Here is a 26,542-nt window from a genome sequence, read left to right as displayed (position 1 = left end):
TTGTCTGGATTGGTAGTCCGGTCATATTTTTATTAATTGCTCATCATTGTTTAAACAAGACTCGAAGGCATTCGAATCTGTTGCCGACTGATTAGTAACCAGGGCAACACGTTTTCCTTTGTAGATCATACCAATGACCCATCTAATGGGATATGAGTTCATAGCCTGTCACTGATCCATCCACACTTTGTTCCTGTGGCTTCTTGTGATCAATGGCCTGTGTTTGACCCTAACAGCCAAGAGCCACCCAAATCCTCAAGTCACCAAAGATACAAAACAAAACAAAACAAACAAAACAAACAATAACAACAAAAACCCCTGCATTAGTTCTATCAAGTACTTTCTGTTGGCTCTGACAAAATAGACGTGGGTGGACATGTTATAAGGAGACCAAAAGTAACTTGGTTTTAACTTTACTTATTTATAAATTTTATCTAGAATTAGAAAATCTGGAATCTGGAAGCCTGGATTCCATGTACTATATTGAAAGGTCACAGAGTCAGTGTTTCCAGAAGAAAGCCATCTCAAGTAGAAGACAGAGATACTATGGGTTTTCAAGAAGTAGGGCCCATGAAGGGAAAGAACCAGTATTGGCACTCAAAGGTCCCTGTGCTCACAGACGGGCACTGAGGAAACCAGCAATGTCAAACACACAGGCTTGCCTCTTCCGTGGAAGGGATGTATAACTGTTCAGAAGGCCAGCAGTGGACATACAGTTAATAATCCAGTGACCTTTGCTATCTGTAGGGCCAGGCCTCACTCGAATCTCCCAGATTGTTTATTCCAGACTCTTCCTCCTTAGACCTTTATCTTTAACTTTGTTTCTCAGTCAATAGAATCCGTCCTCATGGATGTCATGTGTACTTTATAGCCTGATAACCTCTACGTTATCTGTATGACCAAGGCCACACCAGATCCTAGGCCCTTAAATGATGAGTCCATCTTTATAGAAGGGGTCACATGTGCTTTGCAAAAGAGTTTTGATTAGTCATGCCTTAAGTTTTACTGTGCACACAGGATTAAGATAACCTTCACAAGGAAACTTATTTCAAAGTTGTATTGCACTAAATGTGTCTAAAATAAACGGCTTGGTGTCAGACTTTCATAGTTTGAATCAACACCATCTAAGTCATGTTAACTGGATTTCTTTCTTGCTTCACATGGACTGTTAGTCTGCCAGCCCTGGTGGTCGTAGAGACCTCTGCCCACACCGATTCACACAGAATGTTGCTATTTTCTGTGCTTTCTTTCTGATAGCTACAAACTGCTTGTTTACTGGCATTCTCCACCTACGGGACACATCAACGGTCATTAGGGTCTCCAGAAATCTTCTGGATGTATTCCATCAAGAAAAGTGTTGGCCTCAGAACCAGGATACTGGAACCACGGTGGAAAGGTGTCTCTGAGGTAACAGATGTGCTAGAGCCTGAAAACACAAGAATGTTTCCTTGGATGGAATAACCGGCGTTATCTTCTCAGAACAGGGCTGACCTAGTGTCCAGGCTGAAATGTTGTTTATACAGGCCCAAGAAAATCAAGAAGAATCCTCTGGTCTGTAAGCAAGGACATCTATAAAGTTGTCTGGAAAAGACAAATAAATGCCCATGTCTGTATTTGATGATTCCTGCCTCCTTGCTAGAAAAAAAAGTCAATTTATCTCCTGCTGTAACAGCAACACCATCCTGACCCCATGTCCCCTGGAAAGGCCCACCAGTGCCACCCCTTCTTTATTAACCTGGATTTGCTGTGCGTTTAGCTGGTAAATATGGCATATGAATTCTGCTCCGTTCAAAGCATCAGAGTATCCACCCGATCGTTTCCCTTTGCCTGATTTCCTGAGAGACTGCTAACTCAGTCTGGTAAAAACCTGGGACAGTTGAGGCAGTGCGTCAGGAGATATAAAGTTCATGAGCATAAAAAGGTCAGGCTCTAGGGTTCCTTTCTCTGGAGTTGGAAGAGAAGATGAAGAAGGGGGTGGACAATATTCTTTTCTGAATAGAGGGATTCTCTCTTGAGGCCAGAAACCTAAACAGGGAGGCCTGAGAAAGTCATCCCGTTTTCAGAGCATCCTCTAGTGTCGCTCAGTTCTTTAAACCCCTAGCATATGTGACGAGGTAAAGGCATCCACAATCTGGGCTTATGAACTAAGCAGAAGTTCTCCATCTTAAGATCTCAACACACACACACATGCTAAGAAAAATCGTGGTAACTGTTTAATTTGCTCACAAATTAGCTAGTCCTCAACAAATATCTAACAAAATGAGCCCTTAGAGATGGAGGCTTTTAAATCCTTCTCAGCGTGGTCCCCAGTCATTCACAGATGTTGAGGCAATGCTAACCACAGGACCCATTCTCAAACAGTTTCCCTGTGATATGGCCAACTCCCCTCCCCTCCAGCCCCCCCAGCCCCCCATTTTATTGTAGTTACTGTCAAGAGAGCTTTCCTTATGGTCTAGTCAGTCAGTATTCCACCAGGACAAATATGGTGGCAACCGCCTTCAGATCTCCGATTTCTAGTTTATCTTTTTCTCTGACCTTCAGGCTTGAAGAACTCCGTGGCAGCACTCACTCACCTGCCTTCTCTCTGAATCTAGGTACTGGAGAATCAGCCGGGTGTTCACACAGTGACTCCATGTGTTTCCCAGTGCCGCTACCAAACAGCTGGATCCAGAGGCGCCTAAAGGGAGACAGAGCAAACCCGGTTTGCAGAGGCCCTGCCTTGCGTGGGACTTGACTTAAGCTCAGTCATTAGTCTTACTCAGAAGAGTACTCGAGACTCAGTCCATCACAGCGAATGTGGATGAATTAGAGGAGGCTGGCACTAAGGAACTAGGGATGAAATAGGAGCCGGCAGGGGGTCCTTCAGCCTTAGCAGAAAGTGACCCCCAACGGGCAAACAGAGGCAGTTACACATTAACAAGAAGATGGCATGGTGTGGTAACCTAGGTACTGCTCCTAAGGAACCACACCTCTCCCATCCCTGGCAGAAGGGCACAAATGCTACTCTATTGTTATGAGCAGTCTCTGTTTAGTTGAACTAGTAGACCTTTCTTTAGATTGCTAAGCGTCTTAACTCAGTTTTCCTTATCAATCTCATGACATATACATATCACATTCCTCGGCCCTCCCTCCCGCTGTGTACATCCACACCCCACAAGGAAATCTGGAGGAGCTCAGCCTTTCGCATCCTGTCTGCTTTTGCTTGCTCTATTTCAAGAGAAACATTCCTTTACCCTCTAAGGCTTTTCTGCAAGGGAGACCTGAACTGGACTTCATGTGAATTCCTAGCTTACTGCAAGTTGCATGTGGACAGCTATCTCATAGCTGCAAAGCTTTACTGATCCCTTTTGACATGACCAGGAGAAACCACGCCAGCTTCCAAACCCATTTTTTTCTCTTTAGAGGCCTAACCCTGCTTCAGGGAATCCAGCTCCTCTAATTCAAGTCTGACACATCCTGAGATTTCCTTCTCAATCCTGTGCCCTCTTTTGACTCCAGGCCATGGCAGAGAACCTGGTCTGAGGAGGGGGCCATTGAACACGTTGCCTCCCACCATAGAGACACCATCTCCTATCAATGTACAGGACAGGACTGTGACAAAGGGCTACCCACTCCTCAATAATATAACAGTTCTGGAACCCCAATGTTAGGTATTGTACGCACTGGGTGCAAATCAATAACATGGACTTCAATAAGGAGATTTAAAGAATTTAGCCTAGAATAGAAAAAGAGTAAAATTTAAAGTAACCCTGGTTCACTGTGGACACAATTCAAAACACGAATAGAAGAAGGTGAAAATAAACAATCTGGCTGTGGGGATCTGATTGGCTCAGCCCCTGGTTTAATCCCTTTGGTCCTCTGCTGAGGATAAGATGCTAATGCCTGAACGGTACACTCTGCGGGCTTTGTCCTCTGTCTGCCCCGCCCTCACTCTGACTCTACCTCTCTGAGCTCCCTCATGAATGGCTTCCTGTGACCCTTCCACTCCTCAGTTGTCACCAGCCTTGACCTCTAGTCAGCAGGTGCTAAAGCTCCCCACTCCTTGCCACAGTCTTCTGGCCTTCTCTCTTGGCTTTTACCTTGGAGAGCACTTCTTTTCCCTTTCTGTCTTTCATTTCTTTCTTTGTCACCTGCGTGGATCCTAGGGAACAGGGCATGGCCAGCTTTTTTTTCCCTATCTAATACCAAATGCTAAAAAGCCATTGAGTGGTTGTGAAATTAATGCTTATTATTAAAGTAAGAGGCCAGGTCTTTATTACCTCGGAGATGAACTCACTTCCAATTCCCTTCAGATACTCAACCTTTCCATCTCCCTTCCACTGTCCCCTCCCTCTCCAGTGGTGTTATGTGCTTCTGGGTTACCATAGTGGGAAGGTATTTCCCTACAAATAGATCCCGCACTTTAAACGCATTCCCCCATCTCTCTCTGCCTCTGCCTTTCTTCCCCCTCCTCATTAGCCACCTTTGTTTACTGTTTAATTTCTATATTCATACCATACCTACATCTATGATTTTATGGATCTACATAAAATCTAGGAAGCACGAGTAAGAGAAAACATGTAATACTTGCCTTTTGGGGACCCAATTTACTTAATACAAATATTTCCAATTACATCCATTTCACTGCAAATGATATAATTTTATTTTTCTTCGTGTCTGAAAAAGATTCCATGTGTCTCGATATACTGTGTTTTCTTTAACCAGTCCTCTGTTATAGATGTAAGCTGCTTCCATAATTCAGCTATTGTTCTTATGTGTATGAGTGCTCTGTCTGCATGTATGTGTATATGCACTATGTGTGTGCATGGTGCCCACTGAGGCTAGAAGAGGATGTCAGGTCCCCTGTAACTAGAGTTATAGACAGTTGTGGGTCACCATGTGGGCACTGAGAGCAGAACCTCGGTCCTCTGTAAGAGCAGTGACTGTTCTTAACTACTAAACTATCATCTCTCCAGCCCCTCTTTTGAGTTTTTAAAAAGAAAAACCAAAAATAAGTGTTTTGAGTCAATTTTCCTGATTTAAAAGTGCTGACCTGGTCTGAGACCAGGTTCAGCAGGCCTGGGCTCAGTTCCATACCACACATAAAATTCCCTCAATATTTACATGTGAAGGGTTTTGTTGACATTCTGTTTTGCTTGTATTTGTTTTTCAAGATAGGGTTTCTTTGTGTAGACCTCATTGTCCAGGAACCAGTTCTGTATACCAGGCTGGCCTTGAACTCACAGTGATTTGCCTGCCTCTGCCTCCAAATGCTGGGATTGCAGGCATGCACACCTGCCCCCCCTTAGCTAAACAGATGGGCTTTGTGCCCATCAAGATTTTCTGTGTGCTCACAGAAAATGTATGGTATGACCTCATGTCTAAAATCTACCCTATGTCCAGAGCTGCCTCTTGAATGCCAACTTCTCTTACCAGCACATACATAATTACTGCCTTCCTCCTCTAAAGTTACAAAATACTTTTTAAAATCCTCTCATTGGCCTCCCTTTTCTATTGTGGCATATTATTTGTGTGATTTTTGTATAATATACATTATAAATGAGTCAGAGGCATGTCTGGTTTGTGCCAGCAGGCCCTGTATCACTTAGCACAAAGATGCTTACACTGATCAAATGACTAATAAGTTATTTCCACTCAGTGCTGAACCATGTTCTAGACTTGTTTTAACAGCATATTTACATTCTTAATTCTACCTTAAGCTTAAATTAATAGGTTTGCATTTTTTCAGGCAAACTGTAGAAGCTAGCTGTTTACATGTCTCCTAAGTGAGAGGATTAAGTGAGGCTGAGCTTTACAGTTTGCCAAGAAAAGGCTACATGTGAATAATTAGGAGTTACTAATTGGTCAAGAACTTACAACTTTTCTTTTGGTAGTGATAAAACTGGAGGAGTGTCCTAGTTCTGAAGGAAGGCAGAGGATGGTTTGAGAGATCAGAGACACATTCAGGGCATGGGCAACTATTTTAAACATCTCATAAAAGTAAATAAACAAGCAAATGATTATAAAAACAAACGAAAATAAAGCAGACCAAAAAACCCTCCATAGCACTAGGCCAATGAGAACGGGGTGGGTCAGTAGCAGACATTTGGTTGCTCTTTGGTCAGATATATTTGGGTCCTAATCAAGGGCTGCAAGGGCAAATGACAGAGAAAAGCTTCCAGGGAAAACTCTGAACGAGTGACCTTGAGGAGACGTGTTTCGGAAGCAACTATAAGCATCAGGCCAGTATAAGAGCAACCCCAGCAAGGCCTCGAAAGTTAATAATGATGGAGACAATGCTTTCAATTTTCCTGTATGCCAGGCACTATGTAAACCCCTCAAAATACCGTTTGAATTTCCTATCTCACTACACATTTTCTGAGCCCAACAACAGCCTATGAGATAGCAACACTATCGATTCTACTGATAGACTTAAGCTGAGAGATGAGGTCAGTTCCTGAGAGTCATGTAGATTGATTAATGGCAGAGCTAGGGTTCAAAACTAGGCTACTAACCCCCATTTCGATTAGCCTTCTCTGGGCTCATCATGCATGTCTTGAAGATCAAATATCTTGTCATTTTCCTGTGCACAGGGGCTGAGAAGGGTCCTGGATCGCCCAAAGGTGCATCTCAGGAACGGTCCTGACAAGCTATCTTATTACTCCTATGAAGCTGCGTGTCACTCAGACTCCACAGTCAGCTTCCTTTGTTCCAATGTTCAGTGATAACCCAGGGCAAGAGGTCTCCACAAAGACAGCACATGCATGCCCTGGCTTGGCAAGTTTGCTCAACTGGCCGAGCAGCTGCACTCACACAAGTCAGGTGGCCTACAGCTGACCTTCCCTGGTTAGAGGCTTAAACTCGGGTTAAGAGAGGGTTCATAGGGCTCCAAACACAAGAGGGGAACCGGAGGTGGCCCTGGTGGTAGGATCACTTGAGAAATGTCAATGGGGAGGCTGTTGGTTACGATACATTCATGGCCTGGCTTCCTTTAGGAGAACTTTGAGGTCTTTTCTGTCTTTGGCGTTTCTAGCATTCCCATGCGAGGGTTGGAATAAATGATCACCAATGCTGTTTATGGGAAATTCTAAGTAGGGAGAGTCTGCTTACTGGCTCTTTGTAAAAGGTGATTTCCTGCCCAGTGACCTCATTGGTTAAGAAACTGATAAGTGGGCCTACTTATGTTCATTTTCAGCGGAAGTTCTGAAAACTGGGGCACTCTCCCTTCCTCCCATTTTTGAACAACTGTGATATTTAGACCTGCCAAGGCTGTATGACTTCATTGTCTGGCATTTGGTGGATTCCGATACAAATAAAAAATAAGTCAAAGAAATCAACGGGGACTTGAAAATATTTTAACTATTGGGTTTTTGGTTTGTTTTATTTTTTCATCCTCACAGGTTTGAGCCCACAGAAGTGTTTGAGTAAGGTTCTCAGAACGGCCTAATTTAGTCACACAGACTCAAGGCTCTCTCAAAAGACTGTGGGAATACTTATTCCCCACTCTCTCAGAGACTTGGTTAGGTGAGTCAAAGCTTGCTAGTCTCCTTCTGTGATTGCTTACCCATCTGTAAAATTCAAATACTAATTCTTGCCTCCAGGCAACCAAAGGTTCTTGGTGACCCTAGATGGAGATACTTGATAGGGATAAACAGCAAGACAAATGATACAAACACAGGAGATGAAAGTTGAGGAAGAAAAGACATTTAATTGCAGCTCTCTCTGTTTTTCTCATTCTAATCATTATCGGAGATAGCAGAGCTTGGAAATGGAGTGTCGAGCATCAGGATGGAGATTCTGAAACCTCTCCCAGAACTGCTATCTTTTGGAGCCAGTTCCCAGCCTCTGGTGGGAGCTGGATAGGAAGACACATTTCTCACATGGTCTCCCTGCTCTGTACACATAGGGTGTAGCCTTCATGATTTCAGGGCTGGAGGAGGATAGCCAAAGTTGTTAGGGAGCTGGGTTTCCAGAAGGTGATGGGGAGCTGGTACCACTCTGTGTCAGTCAGTATTTAGAAAGGGCCTGGGTGTGTGTGTGGGGGGGGGGATGCTGTAATAAAAATGTTTCTTTTTTGAAAACATTTGAATTTACGGCTTCTCTGCTAAACATTTCTGAGAGGTCAGGCTGAGTCGCCAGTGAATGACAGAAACAAGTTTACTCCGTGGCAGAGGACTCAATTTTAAGCGAATAGACTTAGGCATGCTTAAAAATAAGTGAAAAAAACCTATCCCCAAAACAAATGAAAAAATAACAACTAAACTACCAAAGTGGTGACTTCCAGAATAGGAATGGAAGGGAGGGGAAAGCTCACAGGTTTAAAGGAGTGAAGGAATTTTTTGGATATTCGGTTCTTCTTTCCTGTTGGATAAAAAGTAAGTTCCTGAGGCAAGAAGAAGGAAATTAAAAAGAACAATGCTCAGGGGTTTGAAGACTGAAGTAAGTGAGGGAAGGATGGTGGGTTACCATGGGAACTTTCTACAGCATACCTGATGGATCTGGCCCTGTCTACTTCTGGTTTAGCTCAAGAATACTTGGGAGAAGGGGTAGCCATAACAAAGCACACAGGAGTGAGCCTCAGGGCTGACTTTCCCCAATCCTCAGTACCTTCACCCATAGTCAGAAAGAGTTGTTCAAAATGACTTCAAATGTCCTTGGGTTTACTGACAAACAAAACCAAAACAAAACCCCAAAACCAACCAACCAACCAACAAACAAAAAAGCCTGGAGCCTATGATATTTTGACAGCAAAAAACTGGCTTTTTACTCAGGGTCTCATCTTTTCTAGGAAGCCTGAGAGCACAGTACTTACATACTGTCTGAACTGGCAGATCCTACTCAGCGACCATTTACACCTAATGGTACAAGTACAAGTGTGTGGTACCTTTTCTGATAACAGGTCTCTCCCCAGACCAGGGATTTTTTCTTAGTCTGCTCGTCCTACTACAACCTATGAGGACCAACTTCTAGCAAACACAATTTCCAGTCAACAAGGCTCACTCCAGAGTCTGAGTGGCTGAATGGAACCAGGATCACCATCCATCCGACTCCATTTCTCCTGTTCCAGACCAGGCCAGGAGTCGCTGAGCTGTGGTAGGCACTTTTCATTGGCTCCCCAGTTTGATACAGGGAAGTGACTGGAGGATCCAGGTTACCCCAGTAGAAAGATGAAGTAGGACACATTCAGGTTCTTTCCTCTTGGCTTTCCAAGTAGTCTATGCTGCCTAGTTGGGTGGGTGGGTGGGGGGTCAACAGTTTTCACTGTGTCTGATGCAGAAAGGCAATTTCAACAGCCACAGTTGAAGATCAATGGGACACTGGCTGGGACAGTAGTTTTAAAACAAAGATTCAAGGTGACCTACAAGTTCCATGAAGCCACAGGGCCAAAGTATCAAATAAAGAGATTTGGAAGGCCCAAACATTTATTTCCTTGGGGGCTTGCAGTTCACTAACTGAACCTGTAAACCAGCTGTATTTAGTGTCTTAGCTACTTCCTTGGGTCTCTAACACTGACGATCGACTGTAGGTCAAGTTCCAACGGAAGTGACATTTCTGACCTAGCTCTATAAATAGAGTACTGGAAAAAAACCATCAGCTGCACAGACTGGCCCGGGAACCACACGCTCTCTAGTAAGCAACCACCGTATCTGTGCTGCCATTTTAGACGAGAAAGAAATAGCCTGGGTTATTTATAATCTTCTGAGTTTTGAGATTCTCAAAATATTTGGAAGCTATTAGTCTTTCAGATTTACAAAGAAAGGATCTGAGGCATAAAGCCATGTAACAACTGTCTCACCCAATACTGTCCGCTCACAGCCCAGTGACCTGCTAGAAGAACTGGCCGCTTTGCTTAGGCCGTGGGGAGATTGTCATCCCCAGGCTCTCTTAGCTAGAGGAGGGAGGGATGAATTGAAGTAGAGTGCTTGCTCCTATCACATACTCAGCCTGACTCAAGTCTCAGCAACACTCATTACTGGGGAGACTAAGAGAAGTGTAGCACAAGCCATAAAAGGTAGAGTAATCAGCACCTTTGGAATGCAAGATTTAGAGGTGGATTAATCTCCCCTAGCAGCAGGTGGAGCAGAAGCGGGGCAAGCTAATCGCTAGGATAAAGCCTGGTATGCACCAGCACAAATCACTCAAACAGCCCCACCGATTTTTCTATGGGGAGAAAATACTTATACTTTCCCAGAGTCTTGGGATGGTCATGTAAGTTATTATCCAATCAGGAGACTTTTTGAAATAGAGATGGGCTTCCTTTGAGTCATAACAGGACAGCAGAGAGGAATTTGGGACTGTTCCGGTGAACACAGGCTGTCATCTAATAGGGTCACCACACAGAAACCGTCTGGAATCAGGTGAGGAGGCTCGCTCTTAGAAAAGGTCAATTTGAAGACTATCCCGTTTGGCAAACAAACTATCCCAACTATGTAGGGCTTCTTCTGTGCTGTGCCTGCAGTGACAGGCATCAATATCTTTAAATATAGATAGGAAAAAAAATAACTGGAGTAGTCTGAGTGTCTGAGTAGAAAGAAGCATCTCAGGTTTAGCAGGCAACACGGCCCCGGAGATCCCTGGAGCCTCTGAACCTCTCTCCAGGAGCACTGCTTTCTCTCTGTACTCCCTATTCGAGGGGATAGTCCTCAAGGATGACCTGAAACTAAGCCTCTCGATCTATGTGAAAAGATCTTGTGTGTGCAGGTGTCCATACCCATGCAATGCATAGAAGCCAGACGGCGACATCAGGTATGCTGCCTTTCCATTTTTACATTGATCTGGAGTTAAGCTTTGAGCCCTAGCGATGTACTGTAGTGCTGGGTTACAGGCAGGCAAGGCCATGCCTAGGTTTTTATGTGGGTGTTGGAGATCTGAATGTAGGCTCTCATGCCTGCTTAGCAAATGTTCTTATCTACTGATTATCTTTCCAGCCCTGAGGAGAACTTCTAATTAATAATGAATTCACGAAGTACAGTAAATGTGTGTGTGCGTGCGCCCCCCCCTCACATGCACACACACACACACACACACACCATGCTTAAGCTAACACTAGCAAAAAAAAAAAAAAACAACAAAAAAACTGAACTATTTAAAGAAACCTGAAGCACTTAAAAAAAAAAAGTCCATTTAAAATAGGCTAGGATGTTTACATGAAATGTCCCTTGTCCCCAAATGTATTTCTATCCTCTTGCTATGAATTTTTCAAATTGCCCTTAACAGCTGCCTTGGCCTGAGCTTTGTTTCTGTGCTCCCATTACGGTAGCTGAGGCAGCAGGAGGATACCAGAGTTGCAGTCTCAGTAAATCTGTATTATGCACGGCCATCATCTCAGTTTTGAAGCCTCTGACGTTTGTTTCGGAAAGCACTGGCTAATGGAGAAGGAACACAGCTGTTTAGCCTCACATCAGGTTGGTTGGAACCCCGACTGATGGGGTGAGAGAAATTCCTCAGACATGTACATTCAGACAACTCCATGGAAGAGAGCTGGAAAAGGTTTTAAAACAGCACATCCTTTATCAGTTACTCTTCCTGGGGAGACTGAAGTCACAGAAAATACATAAAAGCTGCACACATTTCAGGCCTCAGTCTGACATGAGACCCACTTAACTGAAAAGCGAGGGGGACCTATGCTTTGGCTTTAGGAGCTCAGCTCACAGAGAAGTGTAAATTCCAGGTTGGGGAGCCAGTCCCTTCACATTTAGTTGACGTGGAGCTAGACCTCCTCGAGCAGCTCCTACTTCATGCCCACATCAGCTCATTAGCTCTGCGAGCAGCAAGGACAGGAGGCAAAAAAGAAATGTGATTTATCAGGAAGTATATTCTTGTAGAAAAATATTTCTGTGAAACCAGTGACTAAAAGATCTTAATGCACAATGGCATTTCAACTAAACACAGTGTCTAATCCTGGACTGAACCCTGGAAAACCTGCTATAGAAGCATTCCTGGGACACCTGGCAGAGCTTAAATATTGCCCGAATATTAGATTACAGTGTTGTATCAATGTTAATTTCCTGGGCGAAAGAATAAATGTATTATGGCTATATAGAGAAATTGTTGTTCTTGGGAAATAAATGAAAAGCTCTCACATCTCTCCTCTCTTTTCCACTTGGGAGCTAAGATGAGGAGAAAGTCAGCAGACAACATTTTTGGAGGATTGAAGACCATGACATCTACAGTGTACTGTTAAATGGTGCCACAAAGACAATAACAGCTTAATGATATTACAAAATATCATTACAGTAAGTCAGAAGATAAAACAGGTGAGGCAGAATGCCAATAGCTAGGAGATGGTGCAGGAGCTCACTGTAGTTTTCTTAGAACGTCCTGAACAAAAATGGAAGTTAACTGTGAGGGATGGACTGTGTCACTCATGATAGCAGGACCTGGGGTTGGGTCAAATGTTTCTCACATCAGAATCACCTGGTTAACTCTTTACGATGTTGAATCTGGAGCTCCAGGATTCAAACCTCAAATCTAAGACATCAGCATTTCTACTGGCGCTGCCCAGACACAAACACACACACACACACACACACACACACACACACACACACACACACACACACACACACACACACACAAACACGCATGCATGTGTGCACATACACATGCACCCATAGCAGGAGTCTGCATTTCTGTTTGCAATGGCCCAGGTGCATTTGCATTGGGAAATCTTCAGTGTCTTGTGACACAGGCTCTGTCTCCTTTTCACCCTGGAGACACAGCTCTGCAGAATGCCCTTTGGCCCAGTGTTTAAAAATGTTGTCTGCTGACTTTCTCCTCATCTTAGCTCCCAAGGGGAAAAGAGAGGAGAGATGTGAGAGCTTTTCAGAGTGGCCATAACTCATCTGTCTGGAGCTGCTGTCAGAGGCGCCACCCAAAACATCCAGAAAGGGTGGAGGAGGGACAGCTGACAGTTTGTGGCATAAAACAGGTCAGGGCTAGAATGGGCCGGGTCCTCATTTAGGAACTCTCATTAAGGCACTTCCTCTGCTATGCTCCTTGGTCTGAAGTTCTTCAAGGCACCAAAGTGGTTCAGTATTCAAAGGTCCAGCTCCTGTTGTCACTGAGGAAGGGACACTCAGAGGGTCAGGATAAGTAAAAGGGACAGGAGACAGACACCCTTAGGTGTCTCTAACTCTGGGGTTGTCTGTATAGCTGATGAAGGCAACTAAAGTTTCTTTCCTTTGATCTTAAGACACAGGTACAATCATTATTCCTGTGTAAGAGTGAAGAAGGGAAAGAGGGAGGGATGGAGGGAGGGCGGAGAGAGAGAGGAGAGAGAGAGAGAGAGAGAGAGAGAGAGAGAGAGAGAGAGAGAGAGACCTAGCCCACCTTGTTGCAGACATTGCTGAGGCCTGAGTTCAGGCCTCTCTGGAGTCTGGCCCAGCTGCCTCCCTTCTGGCATCTGAGAGCAACTGTGGTGGAGAATGCTTTTAATTATCACCTAGCATGGATGTGAGGATTTATTGTTGTGCTTTCCTCCCACCCATCTCCATTGCCCCTCCGGGAAGCAAAATGACTGATAGGAATCAGTACACACTCTTGCATGGAGAGAATGGAATGTGGGCGGCACACATGTCTGTGCCCCTGAAGGCACCGAGCAGGGGAGAAGAGTAGAAGTAGATCCGAGAAGAGCTCAGGTCTGTGAAGGCCTCTCCGTGTCCTTGCCAGAGTACGAGTGCTGCTTTATCTGTACAGGCTGCTCAGTTCCCTTGGTGTGGCCTACCTTTGCTGACATCTGCAGCAGGGTTTCCTTGAGCCAAGGCTAGAAGTTGTCAGACTTCCCTTTTGGAGGATTGTGCACACATGGGAGGGTTGTGCACACATGGGAGGGATAGATGTCCCCATCACCTCAACACAAGGCTCACAACAAATGAGGGGCACAGAAGGGAGGAAAGCTCTTCTTTGCACCACATTCACAGTAAACTCTAGATGGTAAATTTTTGGGTCCCAACAATGTGTAGATTACCAGCGTGTGTGTGTGTGTGTGTGTGTGTGTGTGTGTGTGTGTGTGTGTGTGTCCGAATACATAGATCTAAGGGGTGAAGGTACTTTTAGGCAATGAGGTAATCTTTTTTGTTTTGTTTTGTTTTGTTTTTTTTTTTTTTGAGTGGCCAGAAAAATAATTTTTTTTTATTAACTTGAGTATTTCTTATATACATTTCAAGTGTTATTCCCTTTCCCGGTTTCCGGGCAAACATCCCCCTCCCCCCTCCCCTTCCTTATGGGTGTTCCCCTCCCAACCCTCCCCCCATTGCCGCCCTCCCCCCATAGTCTAGTGCAATGAGGTAATCTTGATTCAGCATTCTCTACTTCCCTAGAGGCATCCAGATCTCTGAGGGTTGGTCAAATAGTTTTAGAAAGCGGCCTTATGGCAGAGAGGAAACTGACAATGGAGATATGCTGATGCCAGCAGAATCATTTTAACTGGGGGAACTGGTTTCGGTGGGTAGTAGGCTGTCAGGATACATCTGCAAAATATGAATTTTTAAGCAAAGCTATTTCCATCTTCCTCATAGCCACTGTTTATCCAGAAATGGGATAGAACTATGGGTTTTCCAAAAATGACCAGAGTCAGGAGAGCAATCAAGACCACCAACCTGTATAATGTGTCCCACATCTCAGACATCAGCTGACATAACAGTAAAGACTTATGAGGTAACGCTGTAGGATAATGAGTGTGTTCCGGGTGCTGGGCTAAACACCTCAACTTATATTGTCTCTAGGGGGGAGGTACCACCATCACACCAGTTTTCCAAGGAGGAAGCTGAGCTGACAAGAGAGCTATCTGCCCAAGGCCACTTGGCAAGTGGCACAACCAGGACGTGAGCCCCACAGTCCCACTCATTATTTCTTCTTTCATATTTCCTCCTGGGAGGGAAAAGTTACCGATCCTCAGCCCACGCCATTTCCAGAGATCTTCTTCCTCAATAAACTGTAATATAGAATTTCTCATTTAGAGTTCTCAGTGCCTTTCTAGAAAAGATGTTTTAATAAAAATTCTCTATTGTTGGGAATCCAGTCAAGAAACTGATACCAAAGAAAAATAAATCTTCAGGTTTTCTTCAACTGGAAATACGTAAAATAACCCCAGCTGCTAAAATCATGACTGAGTTTCTTCCTATGATCATAATCTACACATCTGGATTTCTTTGCCAGAAGTACGTGATTATGTATCTCTCTATGTTTTCGGACATGCCTGTATTTTATGGCATCTCCGAGTAGAGGTGGCGTGTTAGTCATTTCAATTCCCATTGGTAATTTCATGGTTTATTTTCATTAGCATTAGTTCTACAGTGAAAATCTGCAGAAGACACAGGTGATAGAGCCAAGAGCCCCGGAAAAAGTCAGTTAGGGCTGACTGACGACCTGAGCTCAATCCTCAGAACCCACACGATAGAAAAAGAAAACCAACTTCCATGGCATGGTCACCCACCGCCAACCTGCTCCTCTACCCCCCAAAACATCTCGAAAGCTAGTTAGTTTATTTCTAACCCATACTGTTCTTGGGGGATAAGAAGGCGGACGAGACTCATGGCTAATACTTACAAGCATCTGTGTGAACCAGGAATATTGTATAAGAGCCCTTCGTCATGCTGCCAGCAATATGAAACAGTTCTCACCATTGCTCCTCCTTTAGAGAGGAGGCAACTCCATTTCTATAGCTATCAAGTGGCAGGGCCAGGATTCAAGCTGTTCTGTCTGGCTGCAGGGCCCATGTGTCAGCCTTATGCTCAACTCTGCCAGGAGGTAAGGCTGGGACCTTGGGCCTGGATACTTCCTATCTCTGAGTTTGATCCTAACAATGAATCATCACAGCTTCTTTGTCTTGAGACAGGGTTTCTCTGTGTAGCACTGGCTGTCCTGGTACTCACTTTGTAGTCCAGGCTGGACTACACCTGAAGCCCAACTGCCTCTGCCTCCTAAGCGGAGTGCTGGGATTAAAGGTGTGTGGCAGCACTGCCCAGCCCATCACAGACTCTTAAGCAAAGATTTCCATAAACTTTCCATGATATTACCATAGGCTTATCATGTGTGTGAAACAGCATGGCACAAACAGAAATCTCCCGTGTAAGTGATCGCTTCACATAAAAGATTACTAGTATTCCTCAGGAGAGTCACCTTGTTACACAGCCCCTGGTCGGGACAGGTCAAGTACCCCTCTGCATCCACCCTGGGACCAGAGCTGATGCTTTACCCTGGAGGCCCCTAGGGATGACTGCATCTAGGAACTCCCGTACCTGCCTATGGCTCTGCTCAAGATGAAAGGTTCCACAGCACCTCTGGCTCTAAATTAAAAGCAGCACAAAAGGGCCAGTGTGGTGACTCAGTGGGTAAAGGGGTTTGTGCCCAGGCTCAGTGACCTCAGATTGATCCCTGGGACCCCCGTGGTAGAAGCAGACACCAACTCCTGCAAGGTGTCCTTTGATCGCTATAAACAAACAATCAATCACACACACGTACACACAGATACACATACAAACAAACAACAGTGTAATAACATGTCAGGCAGGACAAAATAATAATAAGACAAACGACAGAAAGGCCTCAGGGACATAAAACTTCCCTTAAACTGACCACTAAGGGGAGAGTCTTTCAAGAGGCAAGTGCCTGGCAAAAGGAATCTAAATTCATTGTTCTGTATCATTCTTCACGATTGAGAAGTCTTCCACCCTCCCCCTCCCCGTCCTTTTCAAAAAAGTACCCCTACCACAATCATAAACTTTAAAGGTAGAAGCTCTCACTTCAAAAGGGATATTTTTAAAACAAAAACTCAAAACCCCACAGTTGTCACAAACCGCTTTGGGGAGTGGGGGTATGTCACCTTACGATACACTACCTTCACAGTGCAAGGAAGAAGAGGGATGAGAGAGAGGAGAAGTCCGGAGTGAAGAAAGGGAGGCGGGAGGGGACTGGATAAAGAGGGAGAACCGCCGGCTTGAAACAGCGACATTGTCCAGAGAGGTGAAAGGGAACAGATGGCCGTGGAGAAGGTGGCCCTCAAAGACCCCGACGAAAGGGCAGTGCTGACAGATCTTGCTGTTTCCCATTGATGCTGGGATGTTCTGTGCTGAGGGCTGAGGCCAGAGTAGCCGCCAGGCCTCTGTTCCCAGCAGCTCACTGGGGCAGTGTCGCTGAGGATCTAGGAGAAAAGGAGAGGGGGAGGGCATCAGCTGCCAGCAGCAGCAGCAGGGAAGGCCCAGTCAGTCCCACAGCCTCTCTTCAGGCATGGCCAAGGAAGGTCAGCCTTGCTCTTGACTGAGCACTGGTAGAGGTGAAAGAAAGGACAGGAGTCCAGGCCAAAGTCCCTTGCTTCCTTCCCTGAAAACCTTCTGGGGGAGGCATGTCTGGGATCAAATGGCTATACCTTAGGAGGGGGAAATGAAGAAAGAATCCAGGCACTAAGAGTAAGCCATTCAAACAACAAACAAGAAACCTGGAGTTTGGAGAGAGGACAAAGGAGCAACTTGCAGAGACAAATGCAAACATGGGTTAGGAAGGAACCTGGGTCAGAGGCCAGTCAGCCTCTGTACAAGTGCGGGCATCAAAGTGTACTTGCCTGCCATAGCACGATGCCGGGGGCATGTCTCTGCGTGTCTGTCTGGCATGGGGACAGGATGCCAGTGGGCTTGGTATATGCAGTTGTGCCATACTGGGGAATGCCCCTGGAGACTCAGAAGTCATTTCAACGAACAGCTAGTGCAGGAAGCCCTGGCTGGCTGGTGAACCCATCCACCTAGAAGGAGGAAAGTCCAGCAGCCTCTGCAGCCGGAGGACTGGAGAAGCGGTGAAGAGAGGGAACCATTTGCAGAAGTAGTAATTACAAAGAGGCTTGTAAACTTCAGGGGGCTGAGATGTAATCAGTGTAATTTCCTTAATATAACTTTGATCAGGAAAATCATTGTTCCAAATGCCCCCATGACCTCTCTTCGTACCATTTACAGGGAGGTGATAAATTCAGTCCTGCTGCTGCCAGCTAGGAGGGGGCTGCATGCTTCCCACTCAGTGTTTAGTCAGTCCAGGGAGTTATGTGAGCTCAAAACATTTTCCCTGTTCTGCATTTTCTCTTTTCTGCTAGCCCTGAAAATGGCAACAACCTGGCAGGGGCCATGAGTCTTGAAGCAATGGAGTATGGGTTTGTGGAAACGGATTCCTCATCAGAACATTTGGAAACATTCCTACACATATCAGGCCCCACAAACATTTCTCATTTGACCCTCTTTGGGAAAGGAGGGGTTAAAAAAAAAAAGCTCTGAATATCTTTAGTGACTTGGTAAGCTCACCTTAACCTAGAGCCAGGTCCCCCATTTTGACCTGGATAAGGATGCCACAGTGGTTATCAAAGTCCCATTTATACTGTATGCACATTGAGCTATCTTAGTTCCTGAGAAAATTCCCATGAAGCCACACAGTGAGAGAGACCATGATAAAGACCTTGCCTTTTATTTCTCTCCTTCAGTGAAATTGGTCCCCAGGCACTTTAGACTTAGAAGTTCCACTAATAAGCCTGATAAACGGCAAGCCCAGCCTCTGCATAGAAACTACTTTGTATAGCCCCCTGAGTAAAATCCCCCGGGGGACAGAAGATGCCCACAGCTTTAACAATCCAGACATAACACAGCCTCAGTATGAGAACAGAAGACAAGCTCGTTCTGACATCCCAATTGAAACTACAGGCTGAATCGGACATAGAAGAATGCAATTACCTTTTCTAGTCTGATGCTACACTAAAGAAACTGGAGAAGTGGGATACCTATTAGGTCCCCACTAATTCCCCTCCTAAATTCAAAGCAGGGCTGGTCCCTGGAACTCATTTCTGAGTATTCTTACTCCCTGTCCTTGTTAGGCAGCTCAATTGATAAGTGCTTCCAGCTCATAATGCTTTCTGCTTAGCTCGCCCCCTCTTCTTTCCCATCGGCTCAAAGCACTTTACAAATATCACCTCATTATTCTTTATAGCACTCCAGCGAGCCTGATAGGTGGAAAGGTTCATTATCTTCTCCTCAGCAATAGGGGAAATAGACAAAGGAAGGAGAAGCGAAGCTAGCAAAGCAGAGGCTGGACTGGAAGTACAACTCGGCCACTCTCCCGACTCCAAATGTGCACATGTCCCTTGTCAGCTTGTAAAACTGATCCGCTGACAGGGTGGGGTTTTCTCCTAAGCACTGTTTTGAAATCCGCATGTCTGGAGGGAGGCTCGCACTGGGCCGGAGGGGGAAAGGGCAGGAGTTGAGACGGAGGATGCGTTCAGATGGCAGCACTCAGGTTAGACAAAGTTCTTAGCCAGAGTCGCAGTGCCTTCCCTAGGAAAGGAGATGCTTAGACAGGAGGATTTTTCCCGCTCGTATGTGATGGATGAGGAGTTCCTGATGACTGTGCTCACTAGTCCCTCTGACCATCTGGGCCTCATTCCTTTCGTAAGCTGGAAATGGCTTGCACCCTTGTCTTCTTACAGAGTGTTCCTTGTCATCCACCATCCACCTATGACAGGAAGCATCAGGGCAGCCAAGTGTGACAAGGCAAAGTGAAGAGGTGGCCCTGGTGCATTAAGGCCTAAAGAGATGGAGACCTGGGGAGCAGGAAGATACTGAACGGGCCGTAGAGGAAGAACTTAAAGTGTAAAGCTGCCAAACTGTGCCATGAACTGCGCCTCAGATTGAACCAGAGACACACCCTATATTCTGTGGAATTTATACTAAGTCCCCCAAAGTATCAGAAGGCTGGGAACAACAGGACTTGATGTGGCTTTTCCAGATAGAGGATTTGCCAGTCCCCCCCCCCCCCTTATGTGAACAATGGCCCAGTGTACCCTGTGGTGGCAATTTTCCATTTATACAGAAGTTCATTTTAATAATAATAATAATAATAATAATAATAATAATAATAATAAAGCACTGATCTTCAAGTTAATCAAAATTGGATTACACAGGTTTCAGGAGTTTATAATTTGGCGCCTGAGCCCCATAAGCCTGGACCTTTAGAAAACCTGCCATAGCTCATCTCTCTCATCTTCAACACTTACTTTTTCTAAATGATGCACTGCTGACCATCCAACAAAGAGCTGGAGAGGTAAGACAGTGAAACCAATATTTGTTTGTAGAAGCAGCTCCTGCCTCAAGAATAATGACCTTGGATAATAATAAAGAATGAGGCTTTGGGGTGAGGGAGTGGTTGGTTGCAGGGACCAGAGATAAAGGACTGACTATGCAACTGCCAGAGGAAGCACATTTTTGTAGTAATGAGGTTGTTTTTGTTGGCCTGATCTGTGCCTTCACCATGGGAACTGCGCCGTTTGCTTGCTGCTCCTACAGGGACTGCAGAACACTTTCCTTTGTACAGAGTAAAAGCAATGAAGAATAAGGATCCCCTCAAAGCCAGTGTCTTCGGGGGTGGGGGGTGGGGTGAATTGTATTCATCTCCACGTCCAGCTGTAAGGGCCACAGATTGCCAGATCTGTTCCATCTAATCTCGAGGGGCCTCAGACTGACCTTGTGGAACCTTCTTTCTGGGAAGTTAAGGAATTTCCAGGATTAGCTCAAATCTTGAGGCTGCCAACTGTGACAATCTACAAAGCTCTCTTAGGCAATGATTCAGACCCTATTTCTGCTTAAAGCCAAGATGGTTCCCAGTGAACTGGAAACACTCTCATTTCCTGGCTGTAGGCTATAATGGGAGTTGACCCCGGAAGAATTTTGGAAGGGCAAGCTTCAGCATTTCTGCATACTACAGATTGAACAGCTGATACCAGATATAGCTGAAATGTAATAAAACCTGAAAAGCGAGGTAAAGAGGTCATCATACACAAGTTTGAAAAAGAACACCACAAGAAGTGGGGGGAGTGGCATGTTAATGTCAATGATGGTTAATCTCATATATTTAACCACCCCAAATAGCACATTTTGGGGGGAAATACCTGGTGAATCTCCCCTGAACTGATTTTCTGGACATTCTAGCATAAGTCCAAATTTCTAAGTTCTGATTAGATAAAATACAGATTCCCCTCAAAATCTCTAATTAGAAAAGAATACATTGGTACTTTGGGCTAGCCCAGGTGAGAGCGCCTCAGATCCAGCTACAAACAGCACTGGCACACTGGGGCCCTCATCTTTCCCTCTGTCTCCTGAATGCTGAGGACATCTAAGCGGTTGACAAAATAAATTTCCAGCCTCCCTCTGTGGCCTCCTCAGGCTTCGGTCCCATCTGGAAAATGAAGAAACAGGACTAGAGAGCCTCTTCATATCCATCCTCTGCGAATTCCTGTAATGACTGCATCTTTGCAGGGTTGGCTCCAGCACTCCCTGGCTGCAGTACATTCTCTACCCTTCAGGCTTCACTGAACCCTAGTCCTCAAGCATGCCTAGCAGTGTCTGGGGGGGACTCTCAGATCACAAACTGAAGCTTTTTTTTTTTTTGGTTCTTTTTTTCGGAGCTGGGGACCGAACCCAGGGCCTTGCGCTTCCTAGGCAAGCGCTCTACCACTGAGCTAAACCCCCAACCCCAAACTGAAGCTTTAATGGACAGTTCAGTCAAATGTTTCTCCCATCCCTACAAGGCAGACTTGACTCTACTTGATCCAGCTGACCTCAGGAACTAAGGATGCTCTAAGAGCTCTCTAATCCAAAACAAAAGGATGAAGATCCCACATGTGAAGGCTTAGCAAGAAAACACACACATACACATACACACACACACACACACACACACACACACAGAAACACAGACACACATACACAGACACAGACACACAGACACAAAGACACACACAGACACAGAAACACAGACACACATACACAGACACACAGACACAAAGACACACACAGACACAGAAACACAGACACACACACAGACAGACACAGAAACACAGACACACACACAGACACACAGACACAAAGACACACACAGACACACACACAGACACACAGACACAAAGACACACACAGAAACACACACAGACACACACAGACAAAGACACACACACATACACACATACAGACACAGAAACACAGACACACACATAGACACACACACAGACACACAGACCCAAAGACACATACACAGAAATACACACAGACACACACACAGAGACACATACACATAGACACAAACACAGACACACAAACACACACACATAGACACAGACACAGAAACACAGACACACACACAGACACACATACAGATACACAGACACAAAGACACACACAGAAACACACAGAGACACACACAGACACAGACACAGACACAGACACACACACACACACACACACACACACACACACACACACACACACACTCCTCTGCAGGTTAATTTTATAATGCAAACATCTAGGAAGTTTAAGAAGACAGCTTTGAACATAAATGGCCAGATACTTTCTCAGCATTCAACATTTCCAGTCTAGTTCATAGCCCAGCTTGGCAGCCCCATCCATAACAACGTTTCCATAACACTAGTTGAGGGAATTTTAAGAATAGTCAGCAACTCCAAGGAACTTTTCATTCAAGGGTTCCAGAATGTTACGTAAGGATTCTTATGATCCCAAACAGATGTGGAGAAGCTATTCATCTGAGAAATGAGGGACATTTTACAGATTTGTCTAGAGTAAGCCAGGACTTGAACAGAGATTCCAACAAAGCACTTTCAGATTTGAGCAATTCCTAATCTCTAACACATTAGCAGATACCAGAGTGAGTTACGCAGAAACTTAGAGAAGTCATGGAGAAAAAAAAGGGGTCCCAAGTATCTGATTTCTCTAGTGACTCAGGGATCAATTTGGGAACCTTCTGGAAGCCTAACTAGGGCGGACAGAATTTAGATTAGCCAAGATGATTAATATAAATACTGATCTGTTCTTAACTTAGGAAATCATTTCCCTCTCCTGTATTGTCTTTTGGTTGGCGTCCGCGTGCATGCTCTTTCAGATGACTAATATTTAGAGCACGCTGAGGTAATAATATGCACAATGACAAACCACAAGTAGTCTGTATGGTATGGTCTAAGTTTAAGAAGAAAAAAGCCCTCACTACAAGTGTTTATACGCATACATTTCTGAGTCATCTTACTATGTAGTAAGCAAGAGGACTGATTCCTTTGCTTCCGGGCTGGCCTTGAGCACCTTGAACATCTCAGCCTCCCTTGTATTTAGGTTACACTCCTGTCAGCGCAAAGATTATAATCTTCATTTTCCCTTTCCATGATCTATATTTTTCTTCTTTTACTTTTTAAAAATTACTCAGAGTTACATACATCTTGTGTAATGATATTGTATATTGATATACAAAACAACACGAATAAACTTCATAAACAAGGTGGAGCAGAGGAACCTACACCTGAGAGTGAGAACCTGTTGTCACTCTGTTTACAGAGAGTTCAAACACGGACAAAGGGACTTGTGGTTGCGGGAGCCTACGAGTGGAGTGGGTGGTTATTCTGGGGATGGGATGGGAAGGTGGGAAGGATGGTGCCAGAGAAGGGATCGGTTCTGGAGATCAGTAGTGTTCTGCTTCATACGCTACATGCTAGCTGCACATATATGTTCATGGAGAAAGTTAGTGGTGCTGTCCCTGTCCAATGCATACCTGCTGCTGATTGTATCTCACACTTTTTAAAAACTGCTTAGAACAAAGAAAACACTCAGAGGCTTCACTCTACTATACTTTTGGGGAGTCTAGGGAATCGCTCTTTGCGGACACAGGAGGGAGAATTGAAATTATACTTTCAGTTGTGCAGCTCTATTGGGGGGGGTGCTCATGACAAGGAGGAGACAATTCTGTCTTCACAGCTCTGTGTCTGAGAAGGGGGCTCCACAATCTGGTTCCATTAACCAGGAAGAAAAACACAAACTGACATCAGCAAAGGTCATGACTTCTGCCAAGATTAGCAGCCTTTGAATCTTTCTGACAACACAAGATTGATGGCTACTCTGAAAGGCTGTGTTTTCATTCATCTCAGGTTCTCCAGAAAGGCTGAATCTGGACCAGATACATCATATGGAGAGGCACATGTCTAGAACTAAGCCCAGATTTATGAAAACAAAGGACCGAATCTTCTAGAAGAAACTCCAAGAAGATGGCGCCCTTGTATCCCCAGTTCCTAATTTGAGATCTTCTCATTAACAGAACAGGGACCTAAGAAATACTTTTGACATGTGTGAATGTTTAAGTCTCTGTTCAAAAAGAAAACTGGAAATGTGCCAGTTCAAGTAGAAGTGACTGTGAATGGAAGGGACGTGCTGGAATGGCACATTGGATGGATGGCTGTCTCTGCAGCATCTCAAGGACGCCAGGGGCTAAAACATGAGGGGATTGAAGTTCCTGTACCCATCTGGGAAAACTCCCTGGAAAGACGTGATTTTTCCAGCAGAACTACAGTTCAGGGAACACGTGTCATTTAAAATTGTTATTGGCTATGTGAAAACAAGTGAAACAAATGCTAACATTTTATTTCAGTTAGCACAATGTCCAAACTACCATCAGATGGATGTGTAATCAATATAGAAGTTAATATAGTCCACTCTATCTCCCATGTATGAAGTTTCTAAAGTTCATTGAACCTTACATTTAGAACGTGTTTTGCACTCAGCAGTCACATGTGACACTGCAGGTCTAGGAGGCTTCCATTTGGTGGTGGTGGACCCAAGGTATGCAGAAAAACAAGCTTCGGATGTAACAGTGTTTCCATCTGCTTCTGCAGTCAGCTGCATCCGAATCCTGCTTTTCTAGATACCTAGTAACCCTGTGGCAATTTTACGTTCTGCTTCCAGTACTTCGAGCATGGTTTCTGTCACACAATAAAAGCAGGCAGAGATAGAGAAGGCGTGCCTATGGGTGCATCCTGTTTAAGTGCCTGCTGAATAGCAGACGGTTAAATCAGCACGGCTGAATTTATAAACTAAGAAAGTTATTAAAAGAAATGTGCCCCCATCTTATTCTTGGCTTTCGAGGGCATTCGCTGTAGGTTACATAATCAATTTGTCAGTCTTTTTTTTTTTTTTTTTTTTTTTTTTGTGAATAAATGAACCAAAGACTAGTTCCTGTTTGAAGAATTCCAGGTGCGTTTGCTGTAAATTCTGAATCAAACAGGAGTTTAATAAGGTGCAGGCCTACAAGATACCTGGATCCTATCCATGGGAGACTGCTACAATGTAAAAGAAATTAAAAGAGCAGCCTTTCTATCAGCCAGCAAACTCCTGCTTCATCTCAGCTCCTGTCTTCCCGCCAGCACACATGTATTTCTGTGTTTCCAGTTAAACATGGAACTGGAGTTTGGGAGGAAATGGGTCAGTGGTTGATGTCTCCTGTGAGGAAAGCAGCGGCCATCTCTGACACCTGGACCCAAATCCTTGTGATTTGATGGTAAATAAGTGTGGCTATTTTGGGACTAGTGTTCCTTTTCTTCTGAAAGATCCAGGTCTATGCTGAAGAGGTGAGGGCAGTATAGTCTCTTCTAAACTATACTTCTCTCAGTCATAAAGCAAGCTTTGGGCAGTTTAGGTTGTAAATCAGGGCTACCCTGATTTCTAGGGTGTCTTTGTAGGTGATATAGGGTTGGCAACTTGGAAAGTCTAGACCAAAAAAGAGGCGGAAACAATCTTTTTCCACTAGCAGATAGGAGCCCTCCTGGGACCAGGAGTGCCAGTGCTAATTGGCATGTGCAATTCAGTGGTTTTGGAGGAGATGGGAAGGGTATGTGGTAGGTATTTAACTGTTTAACTAGATATTGTGAGGGCTGAGACAGAAAGAATGAGAAAGCAAACATGCCACTATGTCCTTTACAGTGTCGGCATGGGTCCTGTGTGCCATGCGGGAGGAAACTGCAGCATGTACTGTAGCTCCAGCTATCTCGAGAGCCAAGGATGCCATGCCACTACTCCACATGCGTGAGTCAGGGCCTTGTAGATGCCTTTTCCCTTGGACAGGTCACTCGCCGTGTAAGAGGGAAACAACACACTTTCCCATGAAGATAGACTAGGCAGTTCCTGTTGGAAAACTCAAGTGAGTCAATGAAAACAGCCTTAAACATGCAAAGTTTCTGTTCTGCTCATCCTACTTATGAGTAGGTAAGAAGCTTCACAGACACACGGACACATAGAGATAGAGATGGATGGATGGATGGATGGATGGATGGATGAATAGATAGATAGATAGATAGATAGATAGATAGATAGATAGATAGATAGATAGGCAGACAGACAGACCCTGGCACAAAAGCAGGACATTTAAATTATTCTGGTAGTTTGTATATGTGGCTTTTCTAAGTTCCTGCTTTTTTCTCAGGGTGCCATTTATAAGAAAGAAGGAGGAACTGATAACCTCCAAAGGATACAGTTGATAAGATCATATCTGAGGATCCCAAAACTTTGGAAAGGATACAGGAAAGAAGGCAACAAAGTGGCTGAGGGACCTCCTTAGGTGACCACAGAGAAAGACTAAGGTCAGACTTTGGAGACAAGCTTTAGGTTTGAAATCCCCTATGCTTATAACCTGCTTACTTTTAGACAAATGATGTAACCTCTCTGTGCTTCGGTCTCTCGACCTGTAACTTAGAGACAATGCTTTTCTTACCTGT

The 26,542-nt window shown here is 44.7% G+C and overlaps 1 protein-coding gene and 1 long non-coding RNA gene across 10 annotated transcripts in view; one reads left to right on the top strand and one right to left on the bottom strand.

Moving 5' to 3' along the window:
* Nucleotides 1-26,542, bottom strand: part of Rad51b (RAD51 paralog B) — a 544,534-nt gene that overhangs the window by 45,342 nt on the left and 472,650 nt on the right. For 6 of the 9 annotated variants that reach the window (XR_005506073.2, XM_039113281.2, XM_039113277.2 and 3 more), the window contains one exon: nt 2,574-2,677. The exons of the other annotated variants lie outside the window; for them this stretch is intronic. Coding sequence is in view for 5 of the 6 variants with exons in the window: in XM_039113281.2 (XP_038969209.1) it covers nt 2,574-2,677 (104 nt within the window). In the remaining variant the exon portion in view is untranslated. The remainder of the gene's footprint in view (nt 1-2,573; nt 2,678-26,542) is intronic. 9 annotated transcript variants of the gene reach the window in all.
* Nucleotides 8,070-26,118, top strand: LOC134479408 (uncharacterized). Its single transcript, XR_010052727.1, has 2 exons — nt 8,070-10,337; nt 23,927-26,118. It is a non-coding gene; the product is annotated as an uncharacterized LOC134479408 (long non-coding RNA).

The sequence above is a fragment of the Rattus norvegicus genome, chromosome 6 (assembly GCF_036323735.1).
Source record: "Rattus norvegicus strain BN/NHsdMcwi chromosome 6, GRCr8, whole genome shotgun sequence".
Lineage (NCBI taxonomy): Eukaryota > Metazoa > Chordata > Mammalia > Rodentia > Muridae > Rattus > Rattus norvegicus.
This window is presented reverse-complemented; position numbering and strand designations above follow the sequence as displayed.